General features: G+C 38.3%; 1 protein-coding gene across 4 annotated transcripts in view; it reads right to left on the reverse strand.

The window, feature by feature from the left end:
* PIGK (phosphatidylinositol glycan anchor biosynthesis class K) overlaps positions 1 to 17,318 on the reverse strand; it is a 65,230-nt gene that overhangs the window by 39,148 nt on the left and 8,764 nt on the right. For all 4 annotated transcript variants that reach the window (XR_006415766.1, XR_006415765.1, XM_044441029.1 and 1 more), the window contains 6 exons: positions 12,657 to 12,792; positions 10,783 to 10,894; positions 8,897 to 8,993; positions 8,322 to 8,439; positions 6,395 to 6,505; positions 862 to 1,034 (listed from right to left, as the gene is read on the reverse strand). Coding sequence is in view for 2 of the 4 variants with exons in the window: in XM_044441029.1 (XP_044296964.1) it covers positions 862 to 1,034; positions 6,395 to 6,505; positions 8,322 to 8,439; positions 8,897 to 8,993; positions 10,783 to 10,894; positions 12,657 to 12,792 (747 nt within the window). In the remaining 2 variants the exon portion in view is untranslated. The remainder of the gene's footprint in view (positions 1 to 861; positions 1,035 to 6,394; positions 6,506 to 8,321; positions 8,440 to 8,896; positions 8,994 to 10,782; positions 10,895 to 12,656; positions 12,793 to 17,318) is intronic.

Below are 17,318 nucleotides of genomic sequence, written 5' to 3' on the forward strand. Positions count from 1 at the left end.
ACATTTTTTTTGGTGGGCAGTATACTGGAAACCCCTTTGTGGGGAAGCATGGCACCCACAGGTATTGCACTGGGGTCCCCTGACATACAGAGTACACTGAAACTGTGAATTTCAGAATAAGGAGATCACCCTTGCAGCAAAGTAGAAATTAACAGCTGATTCACATGTCAGTGATTCAAGCTTGCAAGTGCTGAATATATAATATATGAATTCTCCAAGCCAAGTTCTTAATACACAGGGCTGGTACTTGACATCTTGGTAGCTTACCAAAATATTATAAGGATGTTTCTGTTGCATTAGAAGCTGAAGCTGCTAGCTGCTGCCCGCTCATGCATCGTAACTGCTACATGGCTTGCTGAATATTAGAAGCACCTCACATGTGGCCGTGCCAGCTGGCTACTATCAGATGCTTCAATCCCTTTTCTCCAACTGCTCTGCAATCTCTAGTGCCTGAGTATTACAGGCACCCTTCCCATATTTGGCTCTGAGGAAGGAGCTCTTCAGAGCCAGGCACTTTGGCTGCTCTCTGAAGGCACACACTGGCTACTTCCTCCAGCTGATGTAGGTCTCTTGAAGCTTACTGCCCTCTGACTTATGCAGCACAACATGGTAGCAGCAAGGAAATACAACACAGTGTTGGGAAGGGGATATGTGATAGTGCAGTAATGGGAGGGGACATAATGCACAGTGGCACTTCAGAGAGCAGGAGAGCTCGTCGCAGGGTTCTTTAGTAATGTCCAGTTTATACATACACTCAGTCCCCTTGTACATAAATACATACAGACCCAAAAGCATCTGCCTTCATTTATGATGTTTCTCAGCTATCCAAGCTAGAAAGTGGAAAGACATGCAATAGCATACCTGGTGTCTGGACATGCTAGATTAGGATCAAGGGAAATTGTCTCAGTTGTAATCTCCACTTTTCGTACACTTCCAAAGAAATCAGTTATCAGGACATGCTCAGGATCTCTCTGAAACAGATCTGTCCGGTGTCCAGGTGTAGATACACACAAACTTTTCGGGCACACCTGAAACTATAAAGGAGACAAAAGTATATCAGTCTTCACAGGCGTTTTGTCCAATGCATTATTGGTAATGAAGGACAATTAGAGAAAAAACAGTAACTGCTTCATTTGTAATTAACAAATTACAAATGACTTCTAACTAATATAATAGGCAGAAAACACTAGTGGCAAAATTGTCAGGAATGAAGAGCACAATAAGGCTTCTCTCTTTCTGGAGCAGCAAAAATAGGTAGGATTGTAGACAGGTTAATTTCAGCTTGGAAGGTCAAACTTTTTACAGGCTGATCTAAAGAAGTTTGCAAGTTTTATGCAACAGAATGTACAGTCTGTTTACAGCAGTGGTAGTGTTTCGTTCTTGATCCCAAAGGCAAATAGGCATTTCAGAAGTTATCCTATATTATACTAAAATATCACTACTTATACTAATTCAACTAAGGTTGTCATAGTAAATGAATAAAATTAATTGTGTTGAGTTTAATTGAGCATTTCTCTGAATTTACCACATCTTCCTACCTTCCATTTCAACTCCTTGTGGAGTCATCTTGCCTCATCTTTTTCTCTGCAGTTGCTGGGAGATCAGCTAGAACTGATACCGACATTTCTACTTTTCCATTCTCTAGTGAGAAAAATAGTGGAACTAAGTGTTTCGTCCCCTTCATGGATCACTGCCTTGTCGTGGCGAAGGGGCTTGTGTAGCTCAATGAAGCTATGAGCTATGCCATGCAGGGCCACCCAAGACGGAAAGGACATAGTAAAGAGCCCTGACAAAAGATGATCCACTGAAATGGCAACCCACTCCAGTATCCTTGCCATGAAAACCTCAAGGACAGTACCAAATGGCAAAGAGATATGATGCCGGAAGATGATCCCCTCAGGTCGGAAGGTGTCCAATGTGCTACTGGGGAAGAGCAGAGGGCTAGTATTAGTTGCACCAGAAAGAGTGAAGCGACTGGGTCAAAGCCAAAAGGACACTCAGCTGTGGATGTATCTGGTGGTGAAAAGAAAGTCTGATGCTGTGAAGATCTATACTCCATAGGAACCTGGAATGTAAGATCTATGAATCAAGGTAAGCTGGACATGGTCAAATATGAGATGACAAGACTGAACATTGACATCTTAGGAATCAGTGAACTAATATTCAGATGACCATCAGGTTAACTACTGTCGGCAAAGATGCCTCCGATGAAATGGAGTAGCCTTCATAGTCCATAAAAGAGTAGGAAAGGAGTACTGGGTTACAATCTCCAAAACGACGGAATGATCTCAATTTGAATTCACAGCAAACCATTCAACATCACAGTAGTCCAAGTCTATGCTCCAACCAGTGATGCTGAAGAGGCTGAAGTTGACCGGTTCTACAACACCTTCTAGAATTAACACCAAAAAATGATGTCCACATCATGGGGGATTGGAATGCTAAAGTAGGAAACCAAAAGATAACCAGAATAACCGGCAAGTTTGGCCTTGGAGTACAAAATGAAGCAGGGCATAGGCTGGTAGAATTTTGTCAAGAGAACACACTGGTCATAGCAAACACTCTTTTCCAACAACCCAAGAGACAACTCTACACATGGACATCACCAGATGGTCAACAAAGAAATCAGCTTGAGTATGTGCTCTGCAGCCAAAGATGGAGAAGCTCTATACAGTCAGTAAAAACTAGACCAGGAGCTGACTGTGGCTCAGATCATGAGCTTCTGTTGCAATGTTGAGGTATGACCTAAACCATATTCCTTATGAATATACAGTGGAGGTGACAAATAGATTTAAGGAATTAGATCTGCTAGACAGAGTGCCTGAAGAACTATGGATGGAGGTTCACAACATTGTACAAGAGATAGCAACTAAAACCATCCCAAAGAAAAAAAAAATGCAAGAAAGGAAAATGGCTGTCTGAGGAAGCTTTATAAATAGCTGAGGAAAGAAGGGAAGCAAAAGGCAAGGGAGAAAGATACACCTAATTGAATGCAGAATTCCAGAGAATAGCTAGAAGAGGTAAGAAGGTCTTCTTAAATGAACAGTGTAAAGAAATAGAAGAAAACAATAGAATAGGGAGGACCAGAGATCTCTTCAAGAAAATTGGAGATATGAAGGGAATATTTCATGCAAAGATGGGCATGATAAAGGACCAAAATGGTAGGGACCTAACAGAGGCAGAAGAGATTAAGAAGAGGTGGCAAGATTGCACAGAAGAACTATACAAGAAAGTGCTTACTGTCCCTGATAACCACAATGGGGTGGTTGCTGACCTCAAGCCAGACATCCAGGAATGTAAAGTCAAATGGGCCTTAGAAAGTCTTAGCAACAACAAGTTGGCTTCAAACTCAATATTAAGAAAACTAAGATCATAGCATGTGGTCCTGTCACTTCCTGGCAAATAGATGGGAAAGAAATGGAGGTAGTGACAGATTTTATTTTCCTGGGCTCCAAGATCACCGCAGATGGTGACTGCAGCCAAGAAATTAAAAGATGCTTGCTCCTTGGGAGGAAAGCTATGGCAAATCTAAACAGCATACAAAAAAGGAGAGACATCACCCTGCCAACAAAAGTGCATATAGTCAAGGCTATGGTTTTCCCAGTTGCAATGTATGGCTGTGAAAGCTGGACCATAAGGAAGGCTGGGCGCTGAAGAATTGAGGCCTTTGAATTGTGGTGCTGGAGAAGACTTCTGCAAGTTCTTTGGACTGCAAGGAGATCAAACCAGTCAGTCTTAGAGGAGATCAACCCTGACTGCTCTTTAGAAGGCCAGATACTGGATGAAACTCAAATACTTTGGCCATCTAATAAGAAGGAAGGACTCCCTGGAGAAGAGCCTAATGCTGGGAACAATCAATGGCAAAAGAAGAAGGGGATGGTAGAGAATGCGGTGGCTAGATGGAGTCACTGAAGCAGTCAGTGTGATCTTAAGTGGACTCCGGGGGATGGTGGAGGACAGGAAGGCCTGGAGGAATGTTGTCCATGGGGTCGCGATGGGTTGGACGTGACTTCACAACTAACAACAACAAAGTGTTTCGTGCTATACATATGTAACAGCACTGTTGTACACACACAACAAGACAAACCACAGCTTGGTCATTGAAATTTGGCCTCAAACTTGCAGAATTATTTCTTCCCACACTGCCGGCTTCACTTTCCCTTTTTCATGATCTCCACTGAGGGAACCACCATTTGCTAATACATGAAATTGGGAAATCCATTGCTTACCTCTAAACCCACTAGAATAAAAAAAAAAAACAAGGGTGGAAATGGATTCCAGTGGAGCTGCAATCTATGACTTGCCCCAACCAGCAATCAAGGAAGGAACTCAAAACTTCCAAAACACGATGCACTCTTTTCATGAAAAAGTGAGGTACAAAGCAAATAAATAATAAATAAGGAATGACAGAATGTGCAACTGCAAGATACAGTTTCAAAAGCCATGATATGTGAACTAAGCTAACATGGCTTATGAACTTCATGTGTATTTGTTCCACGTTCAGTGGAGTTTAATTTAAGCAAACTAGCACAGGGTTGCTGCCTCTGTTTCACCTAAGGTTCAAAATAAAGGAGACATTCAAACCACTAAAAAGGAAGGGCTTGATAATCTGTTGCATCATCAGCAAGTTCTGGCCTAGAATTTCTAATTGTCTGGTCCTTCTCATCTTGCTTCCCAGATGGCTACTTACATACTTGTTAACTAATGTTGATTTCTGGTAAGCCAATGAATTCCACAGACTAAAGACAAAGTGTACCAGCCAAATTTATTCAAACTGGCAAGATCCAACTATTATTCTGGTACAGTCTTGTTCTCAAGTATGTTATATCCCAATGCTTGTGCCTTGTTAGCTGGCATTTGGCCACAATTTAAAAATAAAATTGTCATGTTCTTGATTGATCATTAGTCATTGGTAAATGTTTTTATATAGCCACTCTTCTTTTTAAAAAAGCATGATTTCAATCCATTGTTTGTGCGCTAGAATCTCTTACTGAAGTAATACCACTTTCTAAGATACACAAAAGCTTTTGTAAAACTAGTTATTCCTTATCTATACAGACATGCATTCTGGTATCTATGTGAAATAGAAAATCAAATACTACTGAATTTATTAAAGCTAGTATAATCTACTAAACATTCTTGACCAAGTAGGCAGAATACTCATTATCAATTTGCTTTTTTTAAATTCTTGATTTAACTACAATCTACTTCAAAAACCAGTGCCAGAGACAGGAATTGAGTTGCTTGTTTCTCTTAGCCACCAGTTCAAATTTAACAGATGTGCAAGCTATCTTGTCATATAGAAACATAGAAACAGAGTGAGTCAGAAGGGTCCTCCCAAGCCATCTAGTCTGACCTCAGGCTCCAGCCGGCTCCATTCATGACATGCCTACCATATGAGTCCATCTGAACATGAGCAGAATTTACCAGTGGGTCAATATACCTTGGCTCCATAATAAAGGGGTGGGTGACTAAAATCTGCTAGGCAGAACATTATTTAATTTTGAAATAAAGTATCAACTGGTGGTATAGGCTTAAAAGTATAATGATAGCCATACTTGAACTAAAGGGGAATTCCTTTTACATGAACATGCTTACACTCTTAATGCTGGCAATTGTTTTACATGAATTATGCAGTCATGAAAAGGTCCCTCACCATTTGTTCCCTTCTGCAGCATAAATGCTTTCTATGAGCCAAAGACATGAAGTTGCCAGCTTCCAATTTAACCCAGAAAAGGAAGTGACATTTCGAAGCTGATTCAACTTCAGTATTGTTAAAGCAGATGTCTTTATAAAGTTAGTACTGCATGCAATGGCCCAACAACTTCCAACAATATATACTATTAGAAAATCAATACAATCCTTTGCTGCCAAGATTCCAAAGGTAAAGAAGATTGGTTTCTACAACAGTGAAGCTTTCGGAATGCTGCATTTAAACTTAAATTAGGAGGACCTTGGACAAGTCTTATGTCACAATGTCTCTCTCTCTCTCTCTCTCTCTCTCTCTCTCTCTCTCTCTCTCTCTCTCACACACACACACACACACACACACACACACACACACACGTTTGCCTATGTACTTAAAGGTGAAATTCAGCATTGTGTAAATTCTGCTTATGTGATGTGACTATTCTCTTTCCATCCCCCTGCAGTCCCCTGCCTCTCCATCCCAAAACTGCTCCCAAGTCTGTCCCAAGGACAGACTTCCATCGCAAGGGTGGAATTGCACCTTCTTCACCGATGGGAGTACTTCAGTCAGTGGGATGAGCTAATACAATATGTATTTAAAAAGTCACAGTCTATACAGCAAAACAAAAACACATATCAATTGAACACAAGATTCATGCAGAAGTTGTTGGTTAACATTCAATCAAGCAAACTAAGAAATACTTACAAGGTCATTCATATTGGTCTGACTAGCTGGATGAATTTCTTCCAAGAACTCCAAGACATAAAATGTATACCTGTCCATCAAATGCACTCCAATTCCAAGATCTGGTTGATGCTTGAAAATGAAAACACATGTTATTATTGAATATGCTATTATTGAATATGCTTCTTGACCTGGCACTCTCAGCCAGCAGTACAGAAATAAGATTTAGTAATGAGGACTGAACAAATGCTTATAGCTGTCCATTGTTGATAGCCTAATTATATGAAGAGTGTCCAAAACAAGATGGCTATTAATTTGGGAAAGCAGAGAAAATATAGATAGGGCAGGTCACCAACACCAGCAGCTATATGTCCAACCAAACATATTGTTAAACCTATGAAAAAAATATGTGGTAGATGGTGCTATGCATGTATATATCTATATTAACAACATAGCTTTTATTTTTGGCATACCTATGGCACTACTTTAAAATTAAAAACAGTGCTGTCAGTATCGATAATCTCATTAATTTTATTATTTTACATTTTGTTTGATTGAATACATTGTGTTTTATCTTATTATAATATTTAACTGTATTATTTTCATAGAATCATAGAATAGTAGAGTTGGAAGGGGCCATGAAGGCCACTGGGTCCAAGCCCCTGCTGTTACAGGACACCAAGTCACACCATCCACTCAGATGGCTGTCCAGTTTCCTTTTGAACATAGCTAGTATACGTTCCTTTTGAACGTACGTTCCTTTTGAACGTACCTATCTGGCCAGGGCAACTTATTTTATATTGTTATTTCTTGTATTTTAATTTTCTGTTGTGAGCCGCCCCGAGGCTTCGGCAAATGGGGCGGCATAGAAATGTTTAGATAGATAGATAGATAGATAGATAGATAGATAGATAGATAGATAGTGTGGGAAAGCCCACCACCTCTCTGGGCAGCTGTTTCTGCTGTTGTATTGCTCTGACAGTGAGGAAACTTTTCCTGATATCTGGATTGGAGCAGCTTGAATTGATCATTCTGTGTCCTTCACTCTAGGATCAGCAAGAAGAGATCTTGACCTTCCTGTTTGTAACAGCTTTTGAGGTACTTATGCATGCTCTGCGCATGCTCTGCACTATTCTACATAAGGTACTTTTTGTGCACTTGTCAGCAACTGCATAGGGAATGACAGGTTCTTTGGACAATGTCATGACCCTCCAGCTTAATATTGGTTTTTAACCAGTACTGTGGGTGAGGGTTTGGTTTTTAAGCAGTTACAATGGAATAATTTTTATAAAAGCAAAAGAAAATGTTATTTCTATTATACAGTATAGTGGAAATGTTAGTATAGCACCATCTAGTGGATATGCAGCTGAACCAGTAAAGAGCTTTATGTGGTGCTCAGATTTCAATTCTGTGAGAATACAAAAAGTAGATAGAGCAGATTAACAGCTTTGCATAGAAAAGCTCACTCTATCTTTAAAAAGAGGCTCAAGACTGTCCTAGTCTCTAAGCAATCTTTCATGTATTCGTCTTATTCAAGTATTTCAAAAATATTGGTTGTACTTTCCTAAACACCACTGGGAGAGGAGAGGACTGAGACAAAAACATATTCATTCTTGCAATTATGACATACTTGACGTTGCATGGTTCCTGGTAAATGACTGGACAGAGTCCAGGAAAAGGTTTTCACTGACAGTGAACACATGATTATTTCAAGCAATTTTCCCCATCCACAACCCAGTACTTCCACCTGCATTTAAAAATTAATTATCTACTAAAGTAACAAAATTATTACTTTAAATAAAGCATTTTTTCCACTGGAAAACTAGCATGTGCCACCAAAATGAAATAATCCTATTAAAAACATACTGCCACTAAATTTGGAATCATATATTAAATTTCAGACCTCCTCATCTATTTATTGCTAATACACAGTAAGCTATATACTTACTGAAAGCGAATCTTCTCCAACTTGACTACTAGCCAAAGCCATTATATTGGGAGAATAAAACCGTTCATACATAGATGCACCTTGGCATGTATCAATGATAAACAGTAACTCATTGTACCTGGAAAGAAATACACATCTTTTATGTCCAAGTCAATTGCTCACTTTGTAGCTTTGATTAGGAGCCAACTGCTTGCACATTTTAAGCATTCTACAGCTATCAATTGCAAACAACAACAACCCTTCAGAAAGAAATTAAGGTCCTTTCTAATGGGTAAAAGATTTCTTATTTTTCCTGTCAATAACAGATTTCTTACTATTCATGCTGTCCTATAAACAAAAAACTATTTCAAAGCAGCAGTCAACTCAAAGGCCACCCCATGCCACAATCCAATATGCTATTAAAGGACACAGTTCATCTTATCTTCACCCATTTTATCATTATTAAACAAAAACATGGGGAAATTGTAGACTACCAGTTTTAATCACCCTAGGTAAAACAGGAGAGAGAGTAAAAATGCAAAAAAAATGTGCATCAATACTTGAAGTTATTCAAAAAATCTGAGAAAACAGATTACCTCCTTTTCTGCCACATTTGCTCAAACGCATCAGCAAGTTCTACATTTGTAATTTCTTCAGAATCCTGGAATTTCAAGAATCCATTCCCACCATGGCCTTATGAAGAAAAAACAAAGTAACAGACACACTTTAAAGAAACATTTTCTTTAAACTCAGAACAATACATCCACACCAAACCAACTATGTATAAACATTGTTTCATTCAGCATCTGGATAAAGGAGGTTAAGCAGTAAAAGAAAGAAACAATCCAAGACATATGCTGAGAATGGCTCTGTCCACCAGCATTTAGCCTCAGCAAGCCCATCACTCAGACAAAGTAATGGCTAAAGTCTGTGTTACAGACTGGAATCCTTTTCTCCCACTGAAACACCACCACTATCCATTCTACACATATGGATACACACTAGACAAGAAAGATCCTTTGATATTTTATTATGGGTTTATAACTTGTTTCATGTATGGGTCAAAGGAGTAAAAGAGAACTGGTGGCTAACGGACCACAGAGAGTGATATGAGATATCTGAGAACCTCAACTTTCATTATAAAGAACTTTCAGGAGTTCAGACCTAAATGTGAACACACAATGGCAGTATGCACTGAAAAGACAAGCAGACGTCAGATCTATTCAGTTGTATCCAGTGATGCCCTTCTCACAGAAGCAACTCTGTGGAATCGGGGAGATTTCCCCTCCCTGCTACAGGCCCCGTGTGCCTCACAACCTTCTGGTTGGAGCCGTAGTGAGACAGCTGTGAAGAATAGGGGCTCCCGTAAATCACGCCAGTAACTTGTTCGACAGTGAGCTGTGAGAGGCTCATCCAAGCCCTGTTGGGGCAGGGAACAGAAGCCCGAGCGTACTTCTGGCTGATTTGGGGCGGTGGCTCCACATTTACTGGGAGAAACTCAAGATTTTCTCAATCGAACAACACAAGGGAGAGATCTGCTCCCTGCAAGCCATAGACAACTGGATATAGCATAGAACAACAGCCTGAAGTGCATCAGACCTGCTGGGTGAGCATTTCTACCTTTTCAAATACTACCCGTGAAAAAACTTGAAGCAAATACTAATCGGGATAAAGAAAAAAGAAAAGCCCTCTTGATGGAGGGAGGAATTCCCCCCCGCTCTCCCGCGGAGTTTAAGCTGCGACTAATCTAGGGGAGAGGAACTGAGATCTGGAAAAAATATGCAAATTCTTTTGACAGCTGGAATTATCAAATTGAAAATAATGTTGGCCTATGAACCAAACTGTAGGCTGCAGCATACATTACATGCATAATGGTTATACGCATTCTAAATAAGTAAATATGCAGATTAACAAATGACTTTCCATTTTATGGCTATATTACATGTACATTTGAAAGAAGGCCACCAAAATCAGCATTTTGGAAATGTTCTGTGATACACATTTTTCTAGGTTTAATATATTCAACATATCACTCAAGTTGATAAAACAAACAGATTTAGCTTATTTTGCAATTAGTCTAACATAAATTTTCATAAGTCCATTCAACATACTAGAGAAAAACCAGACAATAAAAGGAGAAGAAAAAAATTACAAAACTGCAGCTGTCATACTTAGGACACTTTACGAGAAGGCAAGACTCACTGGAGAAGACAGTCATGTTAGGGAATGTCAAAGGCTGAAAACAAGATTGATGGAATCTATAAAGGTAGCCACTGCCTTGAACTTGGAAGAGTTCGATGGAGCTGTAGTGGACAGGACATTTTGGAAGGCTTTCAAACATAGGGTCACCCCTAAGTTGGAGACAACTTGCTAGCACACAAAAACAACTTACAGCACAAATGGAGACAGGCCTGTTTGATAAGCACTACTCTAATTTTGTACTGGCAATTACCATGGAAAACATTGAAGAAAAAATATTCACCTGTCATATATATGAGAATATTGCTTCTGTCATCAGAAAGCAGACGCTTTGAGCGAGGGGCACTTGCTGGGATTCTGCTTGTTAATACTCGCAAAAAATTTTCGACAGTAACCTAAACATAGAAACACATTCTAACTATCATACAGATCAGGTTCTTAAAATAATAATCCAGTAAAGCATGCAATATTGATCATTAACAGATCAATAGATTGGGCTACATTGCCAGACTTCATTGCCACCAAGAATGATGTTTCTCTTCTGTCCACTGAATGCAATACTTTTTATTACAGTAACTTATGCTATCTAGCACATGTCTACCACTATTCCAGTTTTTGTAATATACCTCCACTGATTTGAGTACCTCTCACACTGTGTGGCTTTATCTGTGCAAATTATATTCCTTATTTGCTTACCCAGCAACGTTTCTGCATGTTTCCATGGCAAAATGTTAATACACATTTTAAAGCTTAAAATCCCTGAGAGACTCAGAGAGCTATGGAAACATCTGATCAGAGATTCTCCATCTGGCCAGCAAATGGGGGGAAATCATAAAGTACCACATTTGCAAGTCCTGAATAAAGATTTATGAGGCTCAAAAAGTGCTCATGTACTTGTGCTTATGACAGCTGTTAACCAAAAAAAACTTCTCAACATGTACATTATAGCAGATAACTCTCCTTCGAATGAGATTAAAAGATTCAGACACCAAAATTAAACTAAACTTTCTGGTACATTTCTTCTAAAAATGTTGTCTCTTAACTGCAAAGCCAAGATACATCTCCCATTTGCTAAGGGAAGTGTAAATTCTTGCAACAGGCCATTATAGTACCTTTAAGATACATCTGGGGTCAGAATTTATAACAATGTCCAAAGGGAAGAATATTTAATATGCTAAAGGTTTTGATATCAGAATACCTGAAGTACTCTCATTACTAAATAACTTTATGGTTTTCTAAGCAATTTTGTATTATATCCAGCTTTCTGTTGAATATGTTGAATAACAGCTCTGTAACTCAAGAATTTGCATACTCTCACCAAGTGAAGTCAATTGACTTATGATTTATTCCTTTCCTAATTTTTATCGTCTTCTCTTTTTCTAGAACTCATACAGCAGTAAGCCTTCACATAAATAAAGATTACCTCTTGCAATAAAAAATAATAATCTAGGCATGTTATCTTACAAAAACACATTTTAAAACCATTAGGTTTGTGTTTTTTAAGACAGGCTTAAAAATAGTCCCTTGCTTGGCATTTCTAAAATAATAATGATTTTTAAAAGGACCAATTCTAGGTGATAAGCATGGCAAATTTGGGAGGTGATTCTTCTTCCAAATAATCAATGTGCCCAAATAATGAGGTTGTATTATATGTGAGCTGGCAATTTTTTAAAGCATTTGTTTTCAAAATTTATTTAAATTGTTTCAGAAAGCCAGCATCAAAATCTGTTATCCTTCATTTTGGTAATGAAATGGCAATGAAGTTTAATAAAGAACAGTTCAAATATAAATTTGAAGTATGTACAAAATGCTGCTTATTCTAAATTTTTATTGTAAAAAATAAAGGTTTTAACATAGCAATGCTGCAATATGCAAAAACCAAACTCTTCCTGTAAAATCCTCTTCCAAAGATTACATATATTCAATAAGCATATTTTAATATGTTTTCAAGATTTTGTTTTTCAAGATTTAGAGGACTGACTTTTGTTCAACACCCAAAGCTATTAGCCTTAAGAACAATTCCCTCTTGGTTGTTGGGACGATTGGCACATTCTGAAAAGGGAGACTATTAATACTCACTTATCCTTTTCAACCTACTGGTGGGTCCCAGCCCACCAAGTGGGAAACACCACATTCAAAATTTGCTTAATATTTTACCTCATAACTCCTGTAATCCACTTCCACATCATCCCCATAGACATTCAGATCCATATTTTTGTGACTAAACACAGTAGCTGGGTTTGGATTCCGTGGGTTGCAGGCCATATCATCTGCTAGCATCAAGACAATATGACTGGCATGGGAAAAATAAATCAGAATTATACAATTGGGATCTGAGCTCCCAAAACAATTATAGCCAAAAAATGGAAGTTATAAAATCTACTTTCTTTGAAAGGCACTTTAGCTATTTTAATCCTATTTTATTTGCAAGATTTTGGTAACTAAGTGAATGTAGAGAGAACAAAGAACTACCTTTAAAAGTTAATTAGGGTGATGTTATTTGGACAGAGTCTAGCCAATACTGCATTTCACAAATGTAATGACAGTTTAGGAAAGGGTTTGTGTTGGTGTTGCTGTTTTTAAAGCTAGCCAAGTCATCCTTAAAATAAATCAAAATGGAACAAGCAGTTATTTTTGTGTTGCCCACTTAGCTGCTTCATCACTGCAATGTTACTAGCATGTTGCTAGAGTGGGGAGGGAATAAAGTTCAATAATATAACACATGCTTTTTATGTAGAAAGTATCTGGTCCAGTCCCTGACACCTCTGGTAAAAAGGAGGAAAGTTCTCTGCCTGAGGTCCTAGGAAGCAAATTATGCTGGGCTAGATGGGCAAATAATCTGGCCAGGTATAAAGCATTCCTTCCTACATCCTTATGATGGCATCAGGGCCAAACATAGGAAAGCTAAATTCAGATCCCTGCTAGATCACAAAATAGCCCTGCTCCTGTCTCTTTCTGTTCAACTTATACCAGTAACTTTTTAATTTATTTTAATGGTATATATGCCTTCTCTTAATACAAATTCAGATCATCACACATATACACTCAGATTCTCAATCCAAGAAAAAGTCATTTCTTGGTCCTGAAAATGGATCCTGAAAAAATGCATGCTTATAATGTTATTTCTAATATTTCCTTGGGTAGAGAACCACAAGCAAGAGAAGAGAATACAAGAAGGTGTGAGAAGGGCAACACTGTTGGAAGAATGAATGCCAGAAGAAATATTAAGCAATCTGTACTGTGAAAAAATGCTACAGATACTATAAAATGATTGAACATTGGTTTTTACTCTCTAGACATAACTATGATACACACAGCCAATGGGCAACATGGAAGCTGGTCCATGATCTCAACACTAAACCAGTTTGGCCAGGAGATGGAGTGGTGAACAGCCAATGCCCAAATCAGTTGAACGACAGTGATTATGTTGCACAACAACCCATTCCTCACAAAACACAGTATTCCATTGTTAAGGGTAAAACCATAATTTATGCAGGCATTTTACTTATTTGAGACTTTTTTCTGCATTGCAGCTTTCTTTTTCTTTTGATTTGCCAAACCAAGCCAGGAATAAGAGTAAGCACAGTTATTCTGCATCTTCGCATGGTATAACCAAATAAAGACCCCCCCCCCCACTCCAATCCTCACTAGATAAAGACATTTCATTGCATGTTATCAATGCCGGAGTCACTTTGGACCAAATTATCAAGACTGTTTGGACATGTACAAATAACTTTAGGAATTTGGGTCATACTCTGCTCTGAGGCACCTTACAATGCTTCTTTACAACACAGGCAATGCATTGAGAACACTTGATATAATCACTATGAAACAGTCAACATCAGATTATCAGAATAGCAACACTCAGAACTGGGGAATGTAAGCACCTGACCCAGCAGACTATCACAACCACATTGCAATAGCATAACAAGGCAACATATTACACTTGCAAATGTTGCCATTTTCTGACAGATCACCAAACCTCCCACAACTGATGCCTCCAGATGTTAGTCCCAGCCACTTGGGGCATAGGAACGGGTGTCATAAGTACAGGTTAGGGGACAAGTGGGTGGAGAGCAGCACTTGTGAAAGGGATCTTGGGGTACTGGTTGATAGCAAGCTCAACATGAGTCTGCAGTGTGATGCATTGGTCAAGAGGGTAAATGCCACCCTTGGCTGCATACCCAGAAGCATTGTTTCTAGATCAAGAGAGGTACTACTACCACTCTATACAACTCTGGTGCACCCACAACTGGAGTATTGTGTTCAGCAGAGGTTGAGGTGGCTAGGTGGGGTCACCGGGGTGGTATGTATGGGGTTGGGTACACTCTGAGTGATGGTGCAGGATAGGAGAGCTTGGAGGAATATTGTCCATGGGGTCAGGATGGGTCAGGCACAACTTTGTGACTAAACAACAACAAGGACATGGCTAATGCAGTAAGATCCCTAGGGCAATGAGGCAGTGTCCATCCCACCCAGTGCAGAAAGGTTTCTAATTTTGCCTTACAAAACACTGATAGAAAAGAGCAGGTCAACAGGCCATTGGAATGCAGAAGCAAACTCTCCCGTGGACCTTAACTAAAGCTTTCATCCAGCTACATTTTTAGAAAGGAAAAAAAATCAATAGTCATGCTTCTAATAATTACTACAGTATTTTGAGGTGCTAGTCACTATTAAAAACTTTTGTTGTTTGGGATATTCTCTTTAGATACATGCTTAAAATTGTATCATTGTATTCTGGATTAATCAAGAATGTGCATTTTTCCACATGTATACTCCTGTACACATAAACAGGGCTTAACACAGGTTTGATATACACAAGTATTTAGCCAAAATGTTTCCAGTAGAAGCTATATCTCCAGTTTATATAAACATCTTATTGAACAAGAAAAATATCCCAATTCCAAACCAAGAAGCAGCTAACTGATTAGGATAAATAAACTGGTGAAAGTAAACAATATCCAAAATTGTCTGATAAGGTAAGTTTATCTCTCCAGGCTAAAAACATCCAGTCAAATGCAACAAAGCATAATCAAAGCATACCTCATGTAATTCAGTAGCAAAATACCAAAAGCAACCATGTTCAGCATTTTAACAACACCTGTATGAGTACCACCAATTCTGAAGAATATGGTCTGAGGAGTTGGAGTACTTCAGCAGAAGTATACATTCATTTTTATAGCCATTTTACACTTTAATGAAAAATTTTGATTTTAGAGCAAGATATCTTTCATGTACAGAATTCACTGAAAAGAAGGTCTGCCCTTGTACAAATGCTTGATGTTAATAAATGTCATCTTCAGATCAGACACCGTCCTTGAGCAAAATACCCTTTGTATTAATACTCTAGTTGCATGAAAAGTTAAAAAAGAACAACTGTTTTCTGTATGTTCCTTTTTAGCATTAATGTTTAATGTATAAAAGCTGACTGCTACATTCTAATTGTACATTACAACAAAATTGACTGAGATGATGCAATCTCTGTGCTGATTACTGGCTGTCCAAATGCAGAACTATCAAAAGGCAAGACTATGGCTAAAAATTTAGTTTCTGAAAAAAAGTAACTGGTTTCAGATCACCTCTGACTCACACAGTGCTTTTGAAAATGCTTTGAATCTTCAAAGACCATGGCAGGAAGCCTTGACAAGAGGCACACTTCTATACACAGAACCTCTTCTCTCTCCAAATAGCCTCTGTGTGCGCAAATGTTTTGTTATTAACAAGTGGCTTAGATTCCAGCAGTACCTTTAGCTTACTGCCAACTGATCTTTTAATTTTATTAATTAGACTGAAACCTTTTTCTAATTACGACAATGTGTTTTCTATTGAATTCAGCCCAAAGGCAGTGTTTTATTCCATTAGTCACAGCTTCAAAAGTAAGATGTAACAATGTATATGAAACCAAATTCAAAGGATCTTGTGTAACTGCAGCTTCACTGAAGCTTCAACAGCAAACCAGAATTATGCCTGCAAAAAAGTAGAAATACACTTACTCCAAAGTGATAGGAAATCATCCTGACCAATCCTTCCATAAAGTTCCTATCATTAACTTCATTATATCGGTTTCAGAGGTTTACAATATCCTTGATTATTTCCAGCTTTAATCTAATCCTACCATCCAAAAATAATGAGAAGTATAAATATAATGCTACTGTTGTTTTAATCAATGTAAATAGATCAGGAATGAGCTATGGTGGGGTCCTCAGACAAAGTACCTCTGAGCACCATGGTACTTTTGGCTACCTCCAATGGCACTTCTGATTATTCTCCAACATAGTGCCTATGGACAGCTGGAAAATATTTAATTTTGAAAAAATAATGCATTTTTAATCTTTTAAAAAATTAAGCATGGATTTCTATGCTTAATGAGCAGTTAGACAACTTTTTTAAGCTTTAGAAAATTAGGTCAAATAAGCAGATATGCATCTAGTTGAAGAAGTTGTCTATATGCATTACAAAAGATGTTTATCATTCCAGTGTTGTAAGATCAGTCATCTAGCTGTCAAAAGGGCAAAGAATCCATTTACACTAGCTATGTCATTATTTCCATGAAGCAATATAATTGAAAAGAACATGTGTAACAGTGAACATTAAAGACTGTTGTAGTACAAAATATATCTGTGCAGTAACCTCCCTTCAAAAAGAAGCAGCTACTATAAATAGAGAAAACAAATGTTCTTAAAAATGATTAGCTGCATTGCATTGCCAGCAATTAGATGAATTAGAAAATCCCCTATTAAAGAAAAAGTGCAGCTGACAGGAAACAAAAGATGTTGCTGAAAAGTATGAATCAGATAGACACTAATGTAGCAATCTACT

Source organism: Varanus komodoensis, unplaced genomic scaffold (assembly GCF_004798865.1).
Source record: "Varanus komodoensis strain SLA01 unplaced genomic scaffold, ASM479886v1 scaffold1, whole genome shotgun sequence".
NCBI classification, from domain to species: Eukaryota; Metazoa; Chordata; class Lepidosauria; order Squamata; family Varanidae; genus Varanus; species Varanus komodoensis.